The sequence below is a fragment of the Ursus maritimus genome, unplaced genomic scaffold (genome assembly GCF_017311325.1).
Source record: "Ursus maritimus isolate PB19 unplaced genomic scaffold, ASM1731132v1 scaffold_21, whole genome shotgun sequence".
Classification (NCBI taxonomy): domain Eukaryota; kingdom Metazoa; phylum Chordata; class Mammalia; order Carnivora; family Ursidae; genus Ursus; species Ursus maritimus.
In genome coordinates this window covers 41,462,165-41,488,523 of record NW_024424564.1, presented here as the reverse complement: position 1 = coordinate 41,488,523, position 26,359 = coordinate 41,462,165, and the positions used below count along the sequence as shown (strand labels likewise).

Genomic DNA, 26,359 nt, shown 5'->3' with positions numbered 1-26,359 from the left:
AGTGGGGGCAGGGTGGGGAAGAATTTCTATATGAAAATAAACACATACATTAAAACTCACAATATAAAAAGTCACATGAATTTTTAAGATTAAAAAGGAAGCTATGAAAGCAATATTGTAGCTAAGGCAGGATCCGTTGGATGACACCTCCCTGGCCTCTCAAGGTTGTGCCTACTCTCTGCTCTGATGGATGTCACTGGATATATATTCCACAGGGATCTAATTTTAGTTCATAACTGGAGTTGAAGGTCAGCCACCTAAACCTGATAGTTCTAAACTTTTGCCCTCTGTGCACAGCACACGTGAGCGTGTGAGTGTATGTGTGCATGGGATTAAATCCTAAAATAAGCTTACTATAATTAACAGTTGGAACAGTGCTGCCAGTTCTACAAGACAGACCTATTAAAAATTTGTATTTTACAAAAATATTAAACAATCACTGACTCACTGCCAGAATTCTAAACTGTACTTTTAATAAAGGTTGGAGAAAGGATTCTGAAGGTCAAATTTGGAATTTCTTTATAAAAAACTAAAGAGAAATTTTCTAAATGAATATTCCTGCAGCTGCGTCCATTTGATATTTAGCTTAATATTTTATTTGTGCTCTTGTGTTTTTTTTTTTTTTCCTGCTTGTAGTATGGGAGGCGATGGTAATTCTCACTTTTTATGTAATGGATACTGTGCTTGTGAGTAAGGTTTTATCTCACTTCCTAAATTTCACCTCTAGTTTCCCATACTACACATGTACACTCTTCAGTAAGACAATCCTTCTGGCTATGTTTTATACCATGGTAATCCTGCCAGAAAGACTGAAAAGAGTGCAGAGGAACAACAATTACATAAGTTTGGCTCAAGTTTTTTTTGCTAATTAGCAATCCTGAGAAAGACACGTTGCATCATCAAGAGTTCATTAAGGGATAGGAAAGACCGCTTAGGTGTAAATGGAAACACAAAATCAATCAGCTGCCCATCCTTTCTTGACTGAGGGCAGAAATGGGCATGTCAAACTTTTACTTAGAGTCTTTACTTAAGAGTCTTTTTATTTTTCAGAAAGCCCTTTTCTCCACTACCTATGTAAAACGTATTTTAGTATTTTAATATACTGGCAAATACAAAAGTATTATCATTTGTTGCTTATTAAAATTTATCAAATAAGGGTCGTTATCTCATTTAATTGTCAGTGATTTCTTAGCACAGCTGTAGTTTGATTATGCAGTGTACTAACAGGGCTGGAAGATGGACACTGTCACAACATATACTTCATAGCTTAGTGGCTAATACAGATCATGGTCCCATGGATCTCTACAGCTCCTTTGCCTTTTTCAGTTTACCAAAGTCTTTTCCTATATAGTCTCTTTAGGATTTTCTTGCTTTGTGCCCAATGCCATCTACCCCACAACACTGAACTATTCACTCTGTACTAATTACTCTATCTCTGAATCCCTGGTTCTCAGCTGTAATGGCCGAGGTATGTACAGAAGATAGTCAGGGGTGCTCTGATGGTAAGCTGATGTTATGGACTTAATGTTTGTGCCCCCATTATATCCGTATGTTGAAGCCCTAACCCCTAGTGTGTTGGTATTTAGAGATGGGGCTTTGGGGAGATAATTATGGTTAGATGAGGTCATTAGGGAGGGGCCCTGGTCCAATGGAATTAGTGTCTTTATAAGAAGAAACACTAGAGAGCTAGCTCACTCACACTCTCCCCCCACCCCTCTCTGCACAAAGAGGTCATGTGAGCACACAGTGAGATGGCAGCCACCTATAAGCCAAGAGAAAAGGCCTCAGGATGAAACCTACTGCTGGCATTCTGATCTTAGACTTCCTACGGCTTCCAAAACTGTGAGACATAAATTTCTGTTGTTTAAGCAAGCCACCCAGTCTACGGTATTCTGTTAATGGCAGCGAGAACAGACTGAAATAGCTGAGAAGAGGGACAAGAAGGAAGTTAAGGTGTCCCAATGAGACAGCTGTGAGATTTTAGAGATCCTTAAAGGCACATGAAGACACTAGTGATGTATCAGAAAAAGCACAGAACAGAGTATTTGGTTTCTCTCTAGTCCCTAGTACTACTATTTTCTGAACCTGGATCTGGAGCAATTTTCTTAATCTATCTAAAGCTAAATTTCCTCATGTGTAAGATAGAAATGTATCTGCATCACAGAGTTACTGTCATTAGTTAATATAGATAGCATCTAAGAAAACACATTGTAAGATGTAATTCCCCTTATATGTTACTTACTGGGAAACAGTACAATTGAAATGAAGAAAGCACCTGGCTTCAAGCACTAGCTCTGCCCTTGTGGCTATGTGATCTTAGGCAAATTTCTTTTTTTTTTTTTTTTTAAAGATTTTATTTATTTATTCGACAGAGATAGAGACAGCCAGTGAGAGAGGGAACACAAGCAGGGGGAGTGGGAGAAGAAGAAGCAGGCTCATAGCGGAGGAGCCTGATGTGGGGCTCGATCCCAGAACAGTGGGATCACGCCCTGAGCCGAAGGCAGAGGCTTAACCGCTGTGCCACCCAGGCTCTTAGGCAAATTTCTTAAATTCACTTGTGCCTCTAAAAGTAGGAATAACATCTAGGGCTTATAAATATTAAATGAGATCATATATTTAAAAATCTTTAGCTTGAGGTAGAATAGAGGCTAATGCACCTTACATCATAAAGACGGCCAGATGGACACACAGTTTAAGAAACAATAACAGGCATACTCTACACAGGCACAATATGGCTAGGAAATTTTTATCTGTATTTGTCTTTTAATGGCAAAGCCACTTGAAAAAGGAAAATGCTGATGTAATAAACATAACATTGCAATTATGTATTAATTTGGCAATTCTATGGTGTTCACTTGGGATCTATAGTGTCCATTACTGAGCACTTGCGTACTCGGCCCCCATATAGGCACACAACTCAAAATGTTCCCAACTTAAAATTCAAGTACATGCAAATTATTTAAGCAAAATAAATTCTAAGTGACAAGAAGTCTATCTTGGGTTGGGAAGCTAAAAAGCCCATGACTCAAGTTGTTTATATATTAGGAAGACTGAACATGTGTAAAATGAATGAATAAGGAATGTAAGCGTATTTCAATGTATAGCAATTTAAGCTGTGTATTAAGAGACTGAAGGAATGAAATATACAGAATTCAGCCAGACAGAGAAAGCTTCTTGATAAATAGGAGTGTTAGGCAATAAGTGGGCAAAAAATGGTACAGATGGTGTGGCAAAAAGGAGGTAGGAAGACAAACCAGTGGACAAAGGTAGAGATAGAGAGGGATATGGGTAAAGTAGGGGGATCAACCAAAGCAGATTTAGAGTTCATATAAGTAAAAGCTTTCTAACGATTAAAGCTATCTGACAGCAGAGTGGCTGCTGTGAGCTTCCTGTTACTGAAAGTATTCAGAGTGTGATGACCCTTGGTGCAAGATACCTTAGAAGGAATCAGTACTGGAAGATATTCTGGGTCCGTTACTACACTGTGAGTTCCATGAGGAGGAGCCCTGCAAATATGATCACTGAAGGCAGAAAAGGAGACAGAGGACCTGGGTTGAGTCTTAGCTCTTCCATTCACTGTGGCTTTGGGCAAATCAACTTCTCAATTTTTCATCTATAAATGGGGAAGTTGGGAATACTGGAGATGCCTGTTTAGTCAGTAACTCTTTCAGGCGCCTAAGAATTTTTAATTAGTCAAAGATAGACATACATGTTTTCCTTTTTCCTTAGTACACAATCAAACTTTGTAAGGACAAAAAGAGCTAACTGCTAAGAAAAAGAAACTTTACATTTTTGGCAAGAAAAAAAAAATCTGCAGTATGCCTAACTCCTTATGATCAAGTACTACACGGCTTAAGAGGAGAGCTGACGCTACATACTATCCTATCCAGTCACACTGTAAAGCATGCTCTTCTGTTTCCTGTCAATGTTGATAATTAGCTCAGTGTCAAAGCTTTGTTTATGTTCTGCATCAAGTTTCAAATTTTAGAAGTCTAAAATCAGAAAATGAATAGAATCAATTCCTAAGCTATACAATAGGTCAATTCAATTATTAATGACTGGCAGTATGGTGTAGCACATGGGCTGTGGAGCCAGACTGCCTAGGTTTGGATCATGGCCTCCCACTTCACTAGTTTAGGCAAGTAATTTCCTGTGTGCCTTAGTTTCCTCATCTGCAAAGCAAAATAACAGTACCTACTTTATAGCCTGGTTGTGAGGATTAAACATGTTAATATTCATACATTCATACACTGCTTAGAATGATGATGGACATGTAGTGTATGTTACCTACTCCTATTTAATAACAAGCTTTATTGAGATATAATTCACATATCATAGAATTTACCCTGTGAAAAGTTTACGATGCACTGGTTTTCAGTTCACACATGCACGACCATCATCATCACTGTATCATTTTAGAACATTCTCATTACCAAAAAAGAAATCCAATAGGCAGAAGTTAACTCCCCATTCCCCACTCTCTCTAGCCCCTATGCAACAACTAATCAACTTTGTTACTACAGATCTGCCCATTTTAGACATTTCGTATAAATGGAATCATACATTATGTAATCTTCGTGTCTGGCTTCTTTCACTTAGTATAATGTTTTCAAAGTTTATCCATGTTGTAGCACTTATCAATTACTTTTTTTCTTGGCTAAATAATATTTTATTGTATGGTTAACACTTTTTGTTTATCCATTCACAAGTTGACAGACATTTGGGTTGTTTCTACCTTTTGGCTATTATGAATAATGCTGCTGTAAACATTCACATACAAGTTTTTGCATGGACATATATCTTCGTTTCTTTTATGTAGATACCTAGGAGTACAATTGTTGAGTTTAACCTTTTGAGAAACTGCCAGACTGTTTTCTAAAATGGCTGCACAATTTTATATTCTCACCAGTAAGTTATGAGGGTTCTGATTTCTCCATGTCCTTTCCAACACTTGTTATTATCGTTTTTTTTGTTTTTTGTTTTTTTTTTTTTTAATTCTAGCCACAGTCAGTGTGAACTGGAATCTCACTGTGGCTTTGACGTGCATTTCCCTGGTGATTAATGATGTCAAGTTACCATTTTGATCATGTGTTTATTGGCCAACTGTATACCTTTGGGAAAACGTCTATTTAGATCCTTTGCCCATTTTCGAATTGGGTTGTCTTTTTATTGAGCTCTTTATGTAGTTTAGATACAAGTCTCTTACCAGACATATGATTTGAAAGTACCGTCTTCCATCTTGTGGGTTGTCTTTCCATTTTCTTAACAGTGTCCCTAGAGGCAGAAATTAACTTTGATGAAGTCCAATTTATCTTTTTTTTCTTTTGTTGCTTGTTCTTTTGGGATAACATCTAAAAATTCATTGCCAAATTCTGGGTTATGAAGATTTATCTCTGTTTTCTTCTAAGAGTTTTATGGGTTTAGCTCTTACATTTGGGTCTAATCCGTTAACTTTTGTATATGGTATGAGGTAAAAGTTTAACTTCATTCTTTCAATGGGACTATGTAGCTGTCACAGCACCACTTGTTAAATGACTGTTCTTTCCCCATTGAATGGTCTTGGCGTCCTTGTCAAAAATTAGTTGACCAGGGACACATGGGTTTATTTCTGGACTCTCGATACTCTTTCACTGATCTACATGTAAATACATATATTTATATTTAATCTATCCTCATGCCAATACCACACCATCTTGAATATTGTTGCTTGGTAGTACATTTTGAAATCGGGAATTGTGAGCCAAGTTTGTTCAAGATTGTTCTGACTATTCTGCATCCCTTTCAGTTATGAATCTTAGAATTGTCTTGTCAATTTCTACAAAGAAGCTACCTAGAATTCTAAAAGGTAATTCATTAAATCTGTAGATCAATATGGGAAGTACTGCCATTTTAACAAAAGTCAGTCTTCCAATCCGTGGACATGAAATGTCTTTCCATTTATTAGATTTTATTTAATTTCTTTCAACAACATTTTGTGGTTTTCCTAAAAATTGAGTTATTTCCCGAGTCTAAGTTTTCTTGGTTCTTCCTCAAGGGCTTATTTGGTCATTTTTCTCTTGCTGCTTTCAAGATTTTCTCCTTGTCTTTGGCTTTTAGCATTTTACTAATGATGTATTTGTTTGTGGATCTCTGACTTTATCCTACTCAGAATTATTAAGCTTCCTGGATGTGTAGGTTGTTTTCCAATAGATTTGGGAAATTTTTAGCCATCACTTCTTTCAATATTTGTTCTTCATTCTCTCTCTCCTCTCCTTCTGATATTCCCATTATATATATATATATATATATATATCTGTTGGCATTAATGTTGTCCCATATTTGAGTCTTTCTTTACTTTTATTCTTTTTCTCTGTTCTTTACCTTGTATACTCTCTCTTGATCTATCGTCAAGTGTGTTTATTCTTTCTTCTGCCAGTTTCAACCTAATGTTGAGTTCCTTTAGTGAATTTTTATTTCAGTTACTGTACTTTATTATACCTTTCAACTCCACAATTTCCATTTGGTTCTTCTCTTTCCCTCTAACGATTTCTTTGTACTGATATTCTTCATTTGATGTGTGTCATTTGTGTCATCAACCCTTGCATTACTTTTTAAATTATGGCTTCCTTTAGTTCTCTGAATATAATTATAATGGCTACTTTGAAGTCTTTGTCTATTAAACCGGACAGCTGGTCATTCTCACAGTTTCTGTCACCTGCTTTTCCCCCAGTGTATAGGTCATTCTTTCCGGTTTCTTCATGTCTCATATTTTTTTTTTTTTTGAAACTGGATGTTTTATGTAACATATAGTAGCAACACCAGACACTGCATCTACCCTCTAAGACTTGCTATTGTTATTTGCTCAGTAACTGCATGAGTTATTTTAGTTAAGTATATTCTCCCTCTCCCTCTCTACAGATGTTGCTCCTCAGGGGGCTCACCCTCAGTTATGCCACAGTCATCCTAAAATGACAGTGGCTTTGGCTGGCCCCTCTTTGACCTTCTCTTTCNCTGACCACGCCCAGCTGTTAAGTTCCACTAACTACCAGCTGATTGATCTATTGTCTTCAACAATGTCCTGGGCATAAATTGCTCCACAAACTGAACCAATCTATTAGGGCTCCTTTGAAGGAATAGTCCCTGAGGTCAGTATTTAGGATTTGTTCTAACCACAGAAGGGTTCCTCCCAGCTGCCTCTTTCCCCTTTTCTCTCTAGCAAACTAGCCAGTCTTCTGGTTAGCCTGAATCTCCAATGACTATCAATCTCCCTCCAGTTCCTTTCACCACAACCTGCACCCTCGGGCATGCACTTCACACTCTGTTGCAAATGATGTTGGTTCCTTTTGGGAGAGATTCAGAGATCTCTGCTATAAGGTTTGCTTGTTCCTCTGGGCACAATTTGAGCTCTGGGGACAAAGACAATGCCATGCTTCTCTCTGGGTGATACCGCCTTGAGAGCCTGCTGAGGGGACAGAAGAACAGCAGCTCCAGCTATCCTCAGCTTGCCTCTCCCAGAGTAGAATCTGCATCCCAGAGGCCAGGGCGAGGGCAATTGGGGCTCCTCTATTTTCCATGGTGCCATATCCATGGTAGAGCCTCTGTCCCGTGGTGGTGGTGGTGGTGGGGGGTGCTGAGTGAAAGGACGGGGACTCCACCTCTCAGCTGCACTCTCCAAGAATTTAGTCTCAGCAACAGGTAGCTGGGGCAGGATGAGAAATGCTGATCTGGGAAGACAGCTTTCCACCTGACAACTGAGGAAAGAGAGAGATCTATGTTCTTGAATGCAGCAGTATGGAGAACAGTTTCCATCTCACTCAGCTAATGGGGGGAGGGAGCAGGTCTCAGTTCAAATACCATAGACTTTCACTTTTCTTACTGCGTTTTAGTATATTTTCTTGAACAAGTATTTCTTCATTGACTGTATGCTCTTAGGACTATTTCCACAGACTTTAAATAACTGTTTTTTAAAAATAATTTTCACCATGGTGCACTGGGTGTTATACACAACTAATGAATCATCGAACTTTACATAAAAAACCAGGGATGTACTGTATGGTGACTAACATAATAAAAAATATTATTATTAAAAAAAAGAAAAAAATAATAATTTTCACCAGTTTGAGTGGGGAGCAGGTCTGTAGAACTCTTCATACTTGTCATGACTGGAAGTGGAACTTCTTGATGAGTTTTCTTTACTTTTTTTTTTGTATGAGAAAATGAATCTGGAACTCTAAAGTACAAATTGGAGATACTATTCTTATTATTCTGAGAAAGAAATCCTAAAAAGTAATCCAAAGACGATATATGGGCTGCCATATCTACGGACTGCTAAGTCAGAAGAGCTGTCATATTCTTTCTCCCTAAGCTTTGTCTTTCAATGCCTTTACAAACATCCAAAGTAAAAAATGGAGTCTGAAATGAAATTTAAATTATTTTGAACTACTATGAGGCAGTCACCTTGGCCTATGATACAATCAGCCCTTCTAAGTCAAGTTTTATGCCAGATCCCAGCTGGACAGGAACTTTAAAAAGTAAAAGGTTTAGGATGCTTGTGTGTGTGTGTGTGTGTGTGTGTGTGCGCGCGCGCGCGTGCACGTGTGTTTTAAAGAAATCAAGATGTTGAAAATGATTATCTTTAAAGTTATTGTCTTCTAAACAAGAGCTGTACTTGCATCATGTGTCAAAGTATTCCCTAAGGTGAGACATCAAATAAAATTTGAGTCAAATTTGCAAGGCAATATAAAGCTCATTCTGTTTTAGCAAGAACTGGAGTTTAACAATTTCAAATAACAAAAATAAGTGTAAAGGGCTTTCAGAACAAGCATCATGCCTTAAGTTATTCCTAAGCATGGATTCACAGTATAGAATCGATGGTTCTGTCTTGGCACATTTTCCTTAGGGGAATCTAATATGGAAATTTACCCATTCATATTCTAGAGTCCACAATGGCAATCTTCAGTATGCCTCTGTAGCTGATAAAGTGCCAAACCACACACCACAGGCAAATAGCCAATTTAGCAACTAAGGTCTAACACAGGACTTGGCACACAGGAATTACTGAAAAAATATTTGTGGACTACAGAGATCTCTACTAATATGCCAAGTACATTCAAGTCTGGGGGGTGAAAGTAAAAAGAAGAAAATTTCAAATGGTAGAATGAACTTTCATGTTCATATAAATTTATTTCACCTCATAAACCAGCTCCACAAGTAATATTATTTCCAAACCAGTAATATTTTTTATGTTCCCTTCAAAAGGCATATGTAAGATAATCAAGAAGGCTCAATTTTAGAGAAAATAAATGATGAAAAAAAAGTACCGGTCTTTGCTTATGCCTCTAATCACACTACTACAGAAGAATAGAATATATAGCATATGTTATATAATTATCATATTCTAATTCATAATCTACTGAAATTTTCTATTTAAATATAGAAAAGAGAAAGATATCATCTACAGTAATAATATTCAGATAGCCACTATTTAGTAAATTTCCTTACATTTTTCTTTCCTTTTTTTTTTTAAGATTTTATTTATTTATTTGACAGAGAGAGACAGCGAGAGAGGGAACACAGCAAGGGGAGTATGAGAAGGAGAAGCAGGCTTCCTGTGGAGCAGGGAGCCCGATGCAGGGCTCGATCACAGGACCCTGGGATCATGATCCGAGCTGAAAGCAGACGCTTAACGGCTGAGCCACCCAGGTGCCCCTACATTTTTCTTTGTATAGTTATTACTTTTACATGATTATGATCATACCGTATGAATACTTTTGTAGCCATTTTTTCCAGTAAACATTACATTGAGATTCTGCAGTATAATTAAGAGAATACCAAATTCAAAGTCAAACAATATATGCAAGTCATAGGAATTCTGGCCTCCACTCAATATCCAAGTTCCCTCCATTTATTTAATAGGTGTTTACTATAGGTGCCTATTTTCTGCCACATGGGGGGCTGAAATATATAAAGAAAACTAAGCCAGAGTTCTTGTTCTTCAAGAGCTCTCAACTCAGCAATTACCCTCTGTCTTTATAAAAAATGGGCTTATGTGAGTTAAAAGGTAATGAGATAAATGCTCAAAATTTGGCTATTTTTAACCTCACTCTTTTGAGGAAAATCGCTATGGACATGAAGATTTAGCTCAGACAACGACTGAAGTTTTCCACATTTGATATGGCTGTATCCTTATCTTACAGGTGAAAGAACTACAATTCTTTTACTCAGTTTATGACACGTATTTTTCAACATTTATTGCAATTAGTACTCTTTATTGGTCTTGAGATCAGTTGTGTTTTAGAAGCCAATTTAAGAGATTTCATTTCCTCAAGATGTAAATTTTCAGATTATTCATCATATTTCCCCCCCATGCTACCTGTTTGCATGATGTATTTGTTTATGTGCAGGTAAACAATCACAGCCTAGAGGTAGAGGATGTAAGGCAAATGCTTCAAAGCACAGGTGCTTATATCTAACTACACAATGATCCACATGCACCTGGAACTATTTGCATTACATGCAAAATATAACAGTTGTATCTGACTTTACTTCTGTAGAAAAACTTAAGCCCTCCTTGTTGGTAATTTCCTTTGCTACTTTCCAATTAAGTCTAGTTGCCTAAATGGTGTCTCAAGGAATGAAATAAGAGATAAAACAAGTAGTGAGTCATAATTTCAAAACCTCTGAAATATACCTCAAGTGATAATGAGTGGCAACTATGGAGCACCAAGCAGTGGCGGAGCTGCACATAACAGAAAATCCATTCTCTATTTGAGGATCTGCCACTTAACTAGTCATGCAAGTGTTAGCAAGTGGTCATCAACGTGAGCCTCAGCTTTCTTATCCATAAAATAGGGTTGGCGATATTCTCACTATACTTACAGCATTACTGGACTACTGTTGCAACGCAAATCTTTGTAAAAATGCAAAACACTACCTAAGTGTTGGGAATTAGGTCTAAGGATCATTAATTTATAACCACTTCTAAAAAGCTCAGTATCATCAAGTTTTATTTTTTGAAAGGTTGTCTGTTCCTTTACATTTACTTCCATGTTGTCATAAAAGTTTTTAGAAGAAAGGTATTGTGTTTTTCAGAAAGATAGCCCCTCTAGTTTATTGCTGTTACCAAGGAGCTGCTGGCAAAAGGCTCCAGAGACATGTTTAGGAAAGAGAAAAAGAGAACTAGGGCAGCAAAATAAATTGGACAGTAACATGAGTTCCTCTTATTTTCAGTCTGGGTTTAATGTGGAGACATGCCTACTATTCTACATCTCCCTACACAGAGAACCTAAAATGCTGTTAGGATGTAGATCCTTTAGAGCATTCCAATAGTTTTAGGGCCTTAGGCATGAAAGAGTCACTAATGATTTTAACTCTTGGAGACTAAAATGATTTTGTTTGCCTATGTTTTTCCATTAATAAGACAGCTAGCTAGGTCCCTAATTGCATATGTTTATATCAGACCTCTCAGGAAGCAGGAATCTACCTACTATCACTGAAAATAACACCAATGCAGGAGCCTCTGTCTCCAAAGATCTAGCAGGCAGTAAAAGACAGTACTTTGATATGTTAGGTTTTGCTACTGTCCTATAGAAAATACACATGCTTTATTAACAACTGAGTGGGGAGTTATTCTCCCTCAACTGAAGCTTATATGGAGTGGAGGGAATCTCTGTCTTAATGTACTTATTTTGACCAGTAAAAGTACTATCAGATTCTAGTATCAGTCCCAAGGCACCATGAATCAACAGATACATATAGATTCTCTCAAGTAAAATAAAAATAGCAGCTGCCTCCCCAGCCTGAATACCTATCATAAGTGTGTCAAATTATTCTTTTTAACACCTTGCTCCTTCTTTTTTTCACTTAACTCTCTCTCCCCTTATCACATACCTGTCTCTCTCCCTCTCCTCCTCCCCTTCTCTCTCTCTTTACTATGTCATAGTATTCCAGTAGGTAGATGGACCCTAGTTTCTTCAAATACTCCCTAATTGTTGGACACTTGTTTCTAATCTTTTGCTATTATGTACAATCTTCAATGAATAACTATGTTTACTTGGGTTGAACCTATCCACAGAATAGATTTCTAAAAGTGACGTTGCTTGGTCAAAGGGCAAAATGCATCTGTAATTTTGGTAGAAAGCGCCAGTTTCTGTTATATAGAGATTGTGCCATTTTGTACTCCCACCAAATGTGTAAGTACTTATTTCCTGAAGATCATTTATAAAAATACACATGCCTGGATTCCACGCCCCCCCCCCCAAATTCTGACTCAGTAGATAAGGGGTCAGGCCTAAGGAGGCCTATCTTGAAAAGGCTCCCCAAACAGCATATCCCTAGTTGAGAATTCATTCTACAAGGTACTCTAGTCTTATTTACATTGCTCGCATACAAAAGAAAATCAGACTTAAACCTCTACCCTTCACAATTTATACCCCATGTCACTCATTCAATAAATATGTTTTGAGTACCTATCATGTGCTGGTCATTCTAGATATCGAGGATATAAAGAAAAATAATTGTATCTATCATTGGAGTTTGCAGGGTCTATCAATGAGAGACATCAATATATAATTAAGAGACAATGTACAAGCATAATGTCAGAGATTTACGTAGAATTTTATGGGAATACTGAAGAGGGGCACTTCACCCTGACAGAATGCCAGAGGAGGCTTCCTGAAGGAGGTTCTCCTGGGAGTAGGAATTAACCAGGTGAAAAGAAGAAGGGTACACACGAAGGAGAGGGCATTCTAGGTAGAAAACAACACATGCAAAGTTAGGAAGAAAGAGACAGAAGAGAATGTGGATGTGTATGCAGCTGGGAATATTTCGCATTGCTAAAGCATAAAATACAATAGAATAGTATGCAATAAACTACAAAAGTGGACAGAGATCAGATCACTGGACATGTATTATATCATGTTAAAATGCTTGACCTTATTCTACAGGCAAAGAAAGTCACTCAGAAGTCTTAAAGTTGGGAGTGACATGGTCATATTGTTGTTTTAGAATTATGGACAATGGACTGAAAGGGCACATGGCTGGAAAAAGTAAGAACAGTCAGGAAACTGGTACAGTAACTCAGGCAAAGGCTTGAATTACGGCAGGAATTAAGGAGAGAACGGACTGAAGGAGTCTTAAGAGGTAAAATGAGCAAAATGGAGACATTATATGGGAGTGGAGGTAAATAAAAGGATGATTTCAATGTATTATCAAACCATTCCCAGCAAAGCACTGGATTTAAGCTATTTTTTCAGCAGCAGTGATAGGTTTACACTGGTTCAGTCAGATTCTCTCACTTGGTCTTGATATTTGTATGGCCAGGGATAGGTGTATGGGGCCCAGCAAAATGCTCAGGGGGGACTGGTGAGCTCCTCCTTTAGCATCATGCTCTAATCCGCTAAGTAAAACCACAGGCAACCCCAACAGGCAAACATAACATTACATGGTCTTATCTCTGATGCACGCTTTCTTCTCTTAAATTTATTTTTATTTTTAAATTGTTTTTAGAGAGAGGGGGAGAAAAATCTTAAGCAGGCTCTATGCCCAGCGTGTACATCAACGCAGGGCTCAATCTCATGACCCTGAGACCATGACCTGAGCCAAAATCAAGAGACAGGCACTTAACTGATTGAGACACCCAGGCACCCCTCTGATGCACCCTTTCTTATAATAACTTCTCTACTGGTGAGGTTCCTGACTCCATTCTTCTCTATGTCTGAAGTCAGTGACCAAAACAATTGCTGACAATATAAAGACCTGCCAGTACAGGGAACAGTGTGTGGTTGAGGGCCAGCAGCATGGACAGCTGCTTTCCCAAAACTTAACCCAAAGCCAAGCTTCACAGTATTAGCAATGCATTTTGGGCAGCCTACAGTTCTGCCACCAAATAAAGTCAATCTCTAGAGGTGAAAAGATATGGGGAGAGTCCCCTCTGAACACCCCATTCCCCTGATTTATGCAAGTATAATGGTCTTGTGAGGACGGAACAGGAGAAAGTTGGGTGTAATCCATACTAACCCTTGTACTTGTCTTCTTCTCAGAGTTCCTAAAAACAAACTGAAAGGAAACCAAAAACTAAACAATCATCAGATGAAAACAAGTTTACTGTTTAAAGAGTCCATGAATGAAACACACACACACACACACACACACACAGTAATTCCAAGGCTTACCTTTCTTTTATCTTCATCTGTTGATTCAAATTTGAAAGTAGCCCTATGCTGAGGGGGAAAAGAAAAGGGAAACAATGTCATTTTAAATACAAAGATTTTTAATTTTGGTTATGTTTTAAAAACACGTCTGAAAAATGTTGCCTTCCCACATTGTATTTCAACACTCGTATTAAAGGAAGAAAGATAGGCATGTAAGTAAATAATTACAAAGCAGTGTGAAAGACTACAGCAGAGAAACAGACAAAAGAACAGAGTACCCAGCCACTAACTCTGCCTGAGGAAATCTGGAATGCTTTGCGCAAAGTATAGAGCATTTGAGCTGGACCTTGGGGGATGAATAGGAGTTTGCCAGGAGCCAAATGGAAACCATTCTGAGGATAGAAACAAAGGCTCAGATGTGTGAAATGGTATGATAAATTTGTGATATAAACAGGTCTGTCAGAGTGAAATATAGGATACATGTGAGGGGATGGGGAAACGGAGAAAGAGGAGAATGGAAAAGTTAATTTAGACAGAAATTTGGAAGGGTCTTCCAGTGTTGCTAAGACCCAATGTTGCTTTCTTTTTCATATGCAGTGAGAAATTATCAGAGAACTGTAGACAGGAAAGAGATTTGATAGATTGGTATTCAGAAAAGTAACTAATTCTCTAAGAATTAAGGTTTAAATTATGGTCCACCACTAACTAGTTGAGCAAGTAACAAAATCTCTATCACTGGACTTCTCTTGTGAAAAGAGGGGGTACCTAGTTCACAGAGCTGCTGTGAGGGTTAAAATAGTGAAGGCACATAACATACCATCTCAGTGCCTGGTGCTGAGTAAACACCCAGTAAATATTAGGATTATAATGATGATGATGATGCCAATAATACTGACAAAAAAATAACTGGAAAAGAACAGAGTGTCATGACTCTCCAAATGATTGGCTACACTGTATTTTCTACTCTGTAGCTGAAACAGAGGATGGAGTAAGTTGGTTTGCCCACTGTCACAGAAACAGTGTTAGTACACCAAAATAGAGCACAAAACTTCTCATTCTCTCTCTCAAGTTTTACTCAGGAGAACCAAGTATTCTTATAAATCCTAAGTTTTCCTTTAAAAAAAAAATCTCCACTGAACATCTCTGCCTTTCTTTCGTACTTTCTCTTTGGCCACACTGACATTTACTGGCAACTCATCAGGAGTTAAGTACACAAAGTACTAAAGATATCATCATTACAGGTGGTTCTGTGTTGTCAGCTTTGTAGAAGAAGCAATTTTTGAAATTAAATGAGATGGAGAAATGCTGACAGAGAAGCAGTTCTGAATGTTAAATGGTCAGGGGGAAGACTTAGAGGTAAGAGAGAAGGGCTGTTTGAAGAGAGGCTGCCTCACATATGGTTTGCAAAACAATTAAAATGGATGATGTCAGGTGGTAAGAAGGCCTTGAATTTAAAAATTTATACCTCGACTGGCAGATAGGTGATAAGCAACTAAAGGAAGATTCTGAGGGAGGTGTGAACAATAGAGCATTCTGAAAGAATATTTTGAGCAGCTGCGTACAGGCCAGATCAAAGGAGAGCAAGACTGAGGACATAAAGCCTTCCAAGAAACGGGCATCAATAATCCAGGTGTGATATTGCTAGCAGCAGTATAAACTGACATAAACTCTAAAAGTGAAAGTAATTTGGCAACATATACTAGAAAACATGAAAATATTCACATCATTTGACCCAGAACTTCTACTCCTAGGAATTTATCCTAATGAAATCATCCAGAAGGAGAGAAAAATTATATATGTAAGCATATTCACTTCAGTGTTTTCTAATACTATGGAAGAAAGAAAGAGACGATCTGAATATCCAACAACAGGGACTGATGAAAGAAACAGCTGTGCATCCACCTGATAAAATTGCAATTAAAACAAAAGATGGCTAAAAATCTCTGTAACAACGTGGAAAATTACAATAGCATCAAGTGGAAAAATAGCAAAATACCAAGCTAGATGTCTACGATGACAGTACCTGCATAAGTATATGGATGCATTCGAACAAAGGCTCGAGTGTTAAAATGCAAAAATAAAAGCAACTGTACAACGGTGGTAGGATTTCTGGTGAGGTCTGACAAAATTCATTGTTGGTATATTATTTTTATAATTAAAAGGGAAATTTAAAAAATAAAAGATAAACGAATGAATGAACAAGGAGAGAAAGAAAGAGAAGAGAAAGGAAGAACAAGTTGTAAATCCGAAGTCTGTAACTCAGGAATTTATAGGCAAGGTTTAATAAAAACTAACTTTAGATAAAGAAGCAGCAGACATCAGGCTAAGGCTGTAAACTGAAGTTTAATAAAAGTCCAATACAAATGAAAATAAACTGCACTTAGAGCCCAAGAAAGCGGATTTTTTTGCCATTATATGTGAAATATTAAACCCATAAATTATCTAGAATAAATGAACCTAGTGGCCAATATAATGGTTCTCCTTAACTTTTTCTGGCATTTATGGTAAAGGAACAGAGAAAGAAATCATCTTTTGGAAAGACCCTCATTAAGTTATAAAAATATCTTTTTAACAGTTTCTACACAGAATTTATCTTTTAAGGTGGTAATTTAGAAGAGTACCAAGGACTAAATTTTCTGTTGCTTTTAAATGAAAGGCTGATCCGGTCATAAAACCACAACATTAAAAAAGAAAGAAGGAAAGAAAGAAAAGCTTGCAAAAGCCCTAACTAGCATGAGGGCTTAATTTAATTAGAAAATATACTGGCATGTGAGGCAATACAAAGTGAATTTTGAATGTGCCAATCTATTCAGAAGCTCAGCCCTCTAAGATTGTTTGGATCCAAAGATGTTGGCTTCTCCAAGGCCGGTTTCTTTTATACAACTTAGATCGTACCTAATCTATTCAGTACTTCCAGCCCTTATTCTATACCCTTTCTAAGGCTGAAAGGGAAGGGAAGGGGAACTAGCATTTCTGGCTGTGAATACCTTTATAGAACTGCTAGCCAACAGTCAACCACCTCATCTTCTTTATATGCTTAATTTCCAGATGAACAGGAGCAACAAGTCAAATATAAACTAAAGAGTAAAACCATTGTTCAATTTAGAGACCAAGTAAACTAGGAACAGCTCAGTGACACACCAGACTTAAGAAGACTCCTCCCCATAGATTTTATATCCTGTGAGTAGGCTCTAAAAAGCTCAGGCTCAGGAGTCAGACAACACTGGGTTTGAGTACAGTCCTGCTGTTTACTAGAAGTGTGACCTTGGTCAAGTTATTCAACTTTACTACCTGTCAGAGTTTCCTTATCTTTTATGTATGGCACCTTGCACATAGCAGGTGTTCAGTAAGTGGCCACTACTGTTATTATAGCATGGCCTGTGATGTGGCATCTAGCCAAATACTGACCTATTGGAGAACTAGGAATTATTTCACATTTTAGAAGATAAACAGTACTGATACAAGGGAATTAGCCTTCTGGGGTGGGGTGTGTGTGTCTGTGTGTGTGTGTGTGTGTTGTGCCGTGTTTCACGAATAGAGATTATTCCTAGAACTAAACGCCAGTAACTGAGATTATATAATCCAGTCTGGAAACAAGAACAAGGTATAACAAAGAACAGCTCACTAAACATGCTCCTTCGCAAAAATCTGTGGAATGACCTCAAAGTGTCAGAACTCAGCCTCAAAGTGGAAAGCAAAAAGTCCTCTGACATGGTCCAGAATTTTTACGTACCCTATTCAAACGTGTAGTCTGTATTTCTAGAACTGTCTCAATATTAGGTCCCTATCAATCAGGTTCTTCTAGCACATAAATGAACACCTCACTGCGATCAGTATCATTTTCCTCTCTTATGAGGAATACTCTTGGAGACCTACTATTTGCCTGTATCTTACATAACTTTTATCTTTAATTTGGTCATAAATTTGTCATATTTCCAAAATGGAATCCTGTTGGAGATTGCTATGGGGCAATCATATGCCCAGGTAGTCTCTATGGCCACCAAGCCATCTCTCTATCACCACAGTTGATGACTCTAGGCCTCAGTTTCTTCACCTATTAACTGAAGGGAACAGATCCAATTAACTTTGAGATTCCTTCTAGTCTAAATATCCTCTGATTTAAGAAACTACGATACTACCGTACATCCCAGGGCACTTGATCACTGTTTGTTCTGATAATCATAATGATGGCAACCAATCTGTCTACTATATGTTTTTTTTTAAACATTTTATTTATTTTGACAGAAAGAGAGAGACTGAGCACACGTTGGGGTGGGGGGAGGGGCAAGGGGCAGAGGCAGAGGGAGAAGCAGACTCCCCACCGAGCAAGGAGCTGGATGGATGAGGGACTCCATCCCAGGACCCTGGGATCATGACCTGAGCTGAAGGCAGACACTTAGCCAACTGGGCCACCCAGGCACCTCTCTACTAAATCTGATATCAGAACAGAACTTGAAGGAGTAGAAGGAGCCTGGACAGCCTACACTAGAACAATCCATACGTCCTATAACTAATAGCTCACTCTATAACTGGAGTGGAGGTGATTAGGACCCAACAGGAACCAAAGGAAATAGTGTATTGGTCCTGAAAACCTTTTTCTCTTCTGTGCTCAAAAACACAGAATAGACAGGGTAAAGGCAACATGACCTTGCAAAAAGAGTCCTGGATATGGAATTTAAAGACTAGGTTTGCCACTTCTAGCTATGTGCCCTTGAGCCCACAGATAGCCACTTTGTCTTTCTGAACCTCAATTTCCTATTCCCCGCCAAAAGAGAATACTTCTATCTTCCTCATAAGTTTTAATGTAGGAGGATTATATGTGATGACATGTGAAAATGCTTGGGATAGACAATACATAGAACATAGTAAGCACTCAATAAAGGTTAACAGGTGAATTGAGACAAATGAAAAAAAAAAAAACAACCATTCTTCCTATTTGTTTGTTAATACGTTCCTATGCTGGGTCAACTTGCATTATGCCCTTGAGAAACAGAAGAGTTTCATTTTTTTCTGAGATAGACAGATCTTCTCTCTCCCCAGAATAACAAGGGTCAGTGAATGAAGGAAGAAGGCTCAAAAATGAGAGTCTCAGTACCACAGTAGAAATTAGATGCTGTTACCTAGAGCCTGATAGGTAACTGTGCTCTTAACCCAGTACAAGGTATTTTGCTACCCATTAGAAAATGTACGGGTCAAGGAAAAAGAGAAAGGATGGAGTATACTCCCTAATTTTTTTTTTATCAGTCTACATCAACTCAGTGCTACAGGTTTAACTCCTACCTTTTTTGTTCAAAACTAACAGTTACAGGCTCTGCTTCAGTGCCAGGCACTGTTACAAGTACTTTAGACACATAACTCATTTAATCCTGACAACAAACCTATGATGTAGGTACTATTATTGTCCCTGTTTGACCGGTGAGGAAACTGAGGCACAACAAAGTTATGTAACTTGTCCTAGGCCACATGGATGGTGAGTTGAAGATCAGAGTCCAGGCAGTCTGGCTCCAGAGCCTGTGCTATGGCCACAGGACCTCTTGAGTACCTTGATCATTAGAACTATAACTCCCTGAGTAAATGCCTCCTAGGTGCACTGTGCTCAGTGTATAGCATTAAACTTTAAGCCGTTATCCCTATTTTACAGATAAGGAAACAAAGACTCAGGCTTAAAATAGCATCCACAGCCATGAAGCCAATAAAAGGCAGATTTGAACCAAGATTTATCTGACTCTAAATTCTACCTTCTTTCCACTATCTGGAGGGAACAGCCCATTAAACATGCTCCTCTGCAAAAATCTGCGGAATGAACTCAACCAGTCAGAACCCAGCCTCTGACATGGTCCAGGATATTTACATACCCTCCTCAAATGTGTTTCTAGAACTGTCCCAAGTTCTAGCTTTATTAGAGAATCTCCTCCCCAAATAACGAGCCAGTCACTTTCTCTGTACATCATTCATTTCCATTCTTGGTTAGACTCCTCAATGCCCCATAACCACCTCTTACTCTAAATTTTCTCAAATCTATTTTTTCAGATAAGGAAGATACTTTTTCAGGGTTTCCAACTCCATATCCCATAGAGCTGGGCAATTTAATTCCCCCTCCTCATTTTTATTGCCAGACCACCACAATCATACTTCCCCTTCCTATTCATCTGCCTCCAAGGTCTCTCTTGCCTTGAGGGGCAAAGCCCCACTGCCAACATGAACCTCAGCGATTTTCCTTGCACGCTAGCCCTACTATAATCAGCATTAAACATGACAGCTTTTCTCTGAAGGAGTGGACTGACCAGGTTCACATCAAGTCAGAACATTCTCAGGTGAGGCCCAAAAAGTACTTCAGGAATACAACCTTAAATAATATACACTGGGCATTACAACTTTAAAAACATTCCCAGTGTGCAAGGGGAGCTGGAGAAATCTAGAACCTAAGCTCTGAGAGCACTTGGTCAGGAGCAGTAAGTGGAAACCAACCTGGAGGGAGATCAAGGAGAGGAAGAGATAAATTGAAGGAATAGAATCTGGAGTTCTAATCAGTTTAGCTATGAAGGGAAGGAGGAATATTGAAGAAAGTGGTAAGGTCCAGTTGGAGGTTTTTCCTCCTCCCTTTCCTAGGGAAGAAAGTTCCTATTTATTGCTGGATATCTGGCATATAGTAATTGCAAAATAAATACTAGCTGATTCAACACCCTTTCTTTTGAAAATCAGTTGGTAGCTGCCTCAAATTCTTTTTGGAAAGGAGTTATAAATCAAGTTAAATGAATATAATCTCCACAATATGTACACCTATGCCTTAAATGAATTTCTTCTAAATTAGGCAGATATGCAACAGTAAAGCATATTAGAGAGCGAAGGAGTTAGGACACAAACAGAATTTAATCCATCCATACATCTACCCAAAGAAAGCAGCATAGTACTGTAGAAAGAGCAGTCAGACAACCTAGATTCAAATCTCAGCCCCATCTCTCAGTGACTATGTGGACTTGGGGCAACATTACCCAAGTGTCATTTGTGAAATGGGGAATATCACCACTTTCCCTACAGGGTTGCTGGGAAGATTAAATGGAAATGAGGTGTCTTATTTTTGGATCTTCTCCACCCAGGGCAGAAATGGCACACTGGCAGCTCAATCATACAAAAGTATAATAAAGTGCAGTGGTGGGCACATAGCAAACACAGAAGGGGAAACTATGAGTGGAAGTGAAAGGAAGAAAGATGCTATAGCTAGGGTGAGACTTGGTGCTGAGTGTGTTTTCACAGAAGTGAGTAGTCAGTCATTCCTATAAAGTAGTCTTCTAAACGGAAGAATAAAGGCGTGGTATGCTACCTTTTGAAGTGAGCATGTGAAATTCCTGGAAGGAAAAGTAATGGAAAGCTAACGGTTCTTGGAGAAACATTCAGAGAGGTGGCTGGGATTTATAACAAGATACCTATTAACTGGAGAGTTGTAAAGTGGAAAGAACAATGAATGGTTTGAAGACCTAGGTTAGAATCCCAGCTCACAAGTATGACCTTGGGCAAGTTACTTAACCGATATAGGATCTCAGTTGCAAAACGAAGATAAAACCTCACAGGACTGCTGTCGAGATTAAATGAGATAATGGATGGGAAAGCTGTTAATGCGATACAAATAATAGGTATTACTCGGAGTCAGAATCTCCCCCCCACTTACAACATAGTACGTCCATGACCTTGGCATGATTTCAGTTCTTAGCGCCTTGGTTTTCTCATCTATAAAATGGGAAGGATGACACCATCTACCCTATAAACACTCTAAGAATCAAGTTAAACCATATAAAAGACATCAAACCTTGGAAAGTGTACGGTGCTATAGGTATATAAAGAACTGCCATCGTGGCTGACAGGTTTTATGCATATCAAGGGCCGTGTTTAAGCACGGAAACACGGATTTTCATGCTATACAGGTGAGGAAGCCTCGCGTGCATTTATGCATCCCAGAGTGGGGCACAGGGCACAAACGCACATCTACGGATTCCGGGGGTGTGACTTGCACGCTTGGGAGGAGGACCGTAGGACTGGCTGCTGGGCCGGAATCAGAGGAGTGGGCGCCAGAGTGGGGGCAGGGGGATGCAGGATGCACGGACAGGAAAGGCTGGGGGCACAAACACGCATGCCCAAGCCGGAAACGTTTTCGGGGGAGAGCAACGCGCATCCCCGGAATGAAGGGGGTTGGGAGGGATGCGATGTGCAAGCCCCGAGGGCGGCCCGGGGGTGCTCTACCGCACGCCCGGGGCCAGGGCTTTTTACCTTATCGCTGTAATCCCTCAGGACCCGCTCGATAGCCCCCGCCTCGCCGGCCCGGACGATGTAGAGGGCGCGCTCCTCATCCATGGCCGCAGGTGCGGGGGAGCCGCGGCCGCTCTGCGCGCCCAAGCCGCTGCCTCCAGGTAAACGCCTCGCGCCCCCGCTCGCTCGCTCGTTCCCAGCTTCCTTCCTTCCCTCCTTCCCTCCCTCCCTCCTGCCTCCAACCCGCCAGCCTCCGCCCGGGCAGGGCCGACGTCACCGCCCCTCAACTTTCACCCCGCGACGTCACGGTCCCCCAGCAACCGGCGCCTCGCGGCCGCCCCCGTCAAGGCCCAAAACTCGATAGAGGCCTGACGGGCGGCCCGAGGCGGAGTCAGGCCCGAGGCCTCGTTTACTCTCCTGCGTCTTCCTCCCTCGGAGAAGACACCAGCCTCTTAAGTGGGCTCTTGCAAACAGAACTGTTCTTCTCTTCTGACCCTCCTCTATGAATCATTCTCCTCAGCTGACGAGAGCGACCCGGCTCTTCCCCGCCCCTCCAAGAGCCAGCAGCTAAATGGACTACAATTCCCTGCGTCCGTTGGGGGCATTTCACTCTTCCATGTAATTTACTGGAGTGCCGAATGGCATGCCGGGATTAGTAGTCATCCAGCGGGAAAGACTTCCCGCCAAAGGCATGCTGGGAGCTGTGGTCCGGTCAGGGCCGGAAACGGGAGTCCCCGGGACGCTCGAGGCCCGCGGCCAAGAGACCGTTAGGGGGAGGGTGTAAGCGTCGGCTCTGCCTCTTTTTTGTTCCTATCGGAGCTGACTGTCCTGCTTTAGCCTCGGCTGGTCGGGCAGGTTGACAGTCGCGGAAACTGGCACCCCTTGGTGGGAACTGCCAAGCACCGGTTTAATTCCCTCTTTTTCTCGTTTAGCGGTTTCGGTCTCTTTGAAATTCTTTCCTTCCTCCCCTTGTTTGCGGTCATGTTATGTATTCAGCTACAGTAATGTGGGAAATTGCAGGCGGTTATCTGGATTAAAGGATTTTTATTTTTTTTTTTTGGCCTTTGTAATAGTCGCTGCCACGTATCGCGTGCCGCGGGGGCTCCGGACTCAGTGTTAGGTGGTCGCCATGCAGCTTCTGATTCTCACAACACAGATTTTTGTGGAAGCAAAGGAACCCGGATAGGTTAAGTAATTTGTCCTAAGTCACATAGCTGGTAAATCCGGGTCTTTTCCCCAAAGGCAGCTGCTCTACACTCGCCAGTCATGTAATAACACTGATGTACTAGTGATGATAGTGGTGATGGGGAAAGTGAAGGTGAAAGAGGCTCACGTTTGCTAAGTGTTTGTGCAATTTTTCTGTTACATACTTCACCTGCGTCCTCTCAGTCAGTTTCTCACAAAGTCAACGAGTATTTGAGAACCTGTGTTGTGCCTGGCACTCACTGTTAGTAAAGTTCAGTACCGTTCGGTGTCCTACAGCGGGGCCCAAATAAAGTCCCTGCTCTTACGGAGCTTCCATTCTAGTGCTTAAGACGATGAGGGAGGAACTGTTCTCATTTTATTTTCATTTTAAGATGAGGAAACAGTCTTGGAGAGAGGTTAACAGATTCATTTACCAAGATTGGGCAATTTGGAAACTGAACCTGAATTCAGTCTAGGCTCTTTTTGCTCTCCCAAGCTACTTGAATTTTCCAAGTAATTTTCAGTTCCATTCCAAGCAGCCTTTACCAAAAATCATCTGTGATGCCTCTTCTACCCATGTTTACCTCTTGAGCTGTTTGCTGAAGAGGAACTAGAGGGGACAAAAATTTATTCATCTAATAATTATTGTATTTCTTCTATGTGTCAGATGCTGTGCTAGCTCTGGGAATTTGGAGATAAAAAGAATTATGGAATCTAAGCTCATGGAGCTTTTGGTCTTTCTGTGAATTATACTTTTCATGAGGCAGACATTTATGGAGCATATTTGTTGAGCCAGGCGCTGGAGTAGGTGCTGTGTGTATAATTAATTCAAAAAGATTTTAATCGATCTCTTGAAAAAGTACAGTTCTTAGGTCACGGTATAATAAGCTACATTCCTTAGGTAATAGTAATATCTTGCAATTGTTTTTAACAGTTTACAAAATATTTTAATATACGCTATCTCAGTCGATCATTGAGGAAGGTACTGTTCCCGTTTATAGATAAGAAAACAGGCTCCAATGAGCTAAGTAACAAGAGCTAGGGCTCAAACTGAGAGCTGTGAGGTAACAGTATTTGGGTGCCTACGCTGTGTCCAGTAGTGTATTACAAGCCTTTTGGGTAACCATGTTTTTATTTTTGGAGCAAGGGCACCAGGACAGGATACTAACAAGCTTAAAGTATCTGAGTTGAGATGTTTCTTTTATAGAATTTTTAAAAAGACTTTATTTGAGAGAGAGAGAGAGAGAATGAGCTGGGGCAGAGGGAGGAGGAGAAGCAGACTCCCCGTTGAGCAGGGAGGCCCATGTGGGGCTTGATCCCAGGACCTCAAGATCATGACCTGAGTCACCCAGGTGCTCTGAGATGTTTATTTTAAAGAGGGTCTTATACATGTGTTCCAAATGTCTGTTTACCAGAAATAGGCTTATGTTTTTAGGCTCCAACCCTGTATTTGTAAAAAGAGATTTAAAAAATGTGAAACCACATCAATTAACAACTTGGGAAATTGCACTTTAGTAATTTTAATTAAGCACTAATATTCTGATTTTACAAATCAAAAGGATCTTTGACTCTAATTCAAGTCATCCTTTGACCACTGACGAGACTCTGGTCCCAGAAAAATTAAGTGACTTGTCCAAAGTCAATAGTTAAAAGCAGACTCTGGGACTAGAGCCTAGACTAGCTAAATCCTGGTCACTACATCACTTTACCTCCCTGAATATTTAGTTGTGTGATACTTTCAGTGATCAGAGCATCTAGTCCAGCACTAACTCGAGTTCCTGTTGATTCTTGGGTGGCATGGTACTGAGGAATTAGGATGCAGAGCCCAGGTAATCAAAGCAACCAGTCATTGCTCTGAAAGATAGTAATAGAATAATTCTATACATATATACACACAGTGCCTTACTATTCTCAGATGTCTCCACATAGATCATCTGATTTAATCCTTCTAATAGCTGAACAATGCAAGGTCAATAGGACAGGCATTATCTTCCTTTTTATAGAGAAAAGGGAAGTTCAGGGTGTTGATTAGCTTGCTCACAAGCAATAAGTTTGCTAGTAAGTGGTATAGTTAAGGGCCAATGAAAAAACCTGCAAATACATACTAGTCATTTCTTTTGGACTTTGATATATCCCCGCTGTGGCATTTCCTCTGCTGTGACAATGGGCTGGATGGTATGTGTTAGACTGGTCTTTAAGGAGTACCTGGTGCTAACAGCTTTTAAAATCCAAATCTTACACACACACACACACACACACACACACACACATTTTTATACATTTTCTATAGAAGAAAGTAGAAATTTAAAAACTGAACAATTTAGTTTACTTGCTACGGCTCCTGAACTGGAGTTCAGAGAATTCCACTGATTCAGGACATGACCTGTCACTCAACAGTCACCTTGCCACTGTGTCAGGCTACTCTCTCAATCTCTCTTAAATCACAATCTTCAGCTGTAAAATAAAAGGGTTGGTCCAGATAGTATCTTAGTTCTCAGTTCTAAAATTCTGTGATCCTAAGAATCACAAACCATAACCATGTCCAAACCATAACCAAATCACAAATCAAAACCATATTTGATCATGCTTATTCTTTAGAGAAATCTATTAATATGGGTGAGGTTGTATAAATCAGTATGTGCAGATCAAATACCATTGTGGCATATGCAAATCATTGCTTGGCATACCTGCAAAGATTCTGAGTCAGTTGATCTGTGGTGAGGTCTTGGTAGCTGTAAATGCTTCCAAGTTGATTTGAGTGAGTAGCCAAGGCTGAGAACCACTGGACCAATATTTTGATGGAG

The 26,359-nt window shown here is 39.7% G+C and overlaps 1 protein-coding gene and 1 long non-coding RNA gene across 7 annotated transcripts in view; one reads left to right on the top strand and one right to left on the bottom strand.

Moving 5' to 3' along the window:
* Positions 1-22,632, bottom strand: part of RIC8B (RIC8 guanine nucleotide exchange factor B) — a 102,763-nt gene extending 80,131 nt beyond the window's left edge. For 3 of the 5 annotated variants that reach the window (XR_572131.2, XM_008705656.2, XM_040637419.1), the window contains exons 1-2: positions 22,392-22,632; positions 14,151-14,198 (exon numbers count right to left, since the gene is read on the bottom strand). Coding sequence is in view for 4 of the 5 variants with exons in the window: in XM_008705656.2 (XP_008703878.1) it covers positions 14,151-14,198; positions 22,392-22,475 (132 nt within the window). In the remaining variant the exon portion in view is untranslated. The remainder of the gene's footprint in view (positions 1-14,150; positions 14,199-22,391) is intronic. The other 2 variants (XM_008705655.2, XM_008705657.2) reach the window with 2 other exon arrangements.
* The window catches only part of LOC103676463, a 29,450-nt gene continuing 25,489 nt past the window's right edge, over positions 22,399-26,359 (top strand). For both annotated transcript variants that reach the window (XR_572130.2, XR_005836744.1), the window contains exon 1: positions 22,399-22,531. This is a non-coding gene — a long non-coding RNA (uncharacterized LOC103676463). The remainder of the gene's footprint in view (positions 22,532-26,359) is intronic.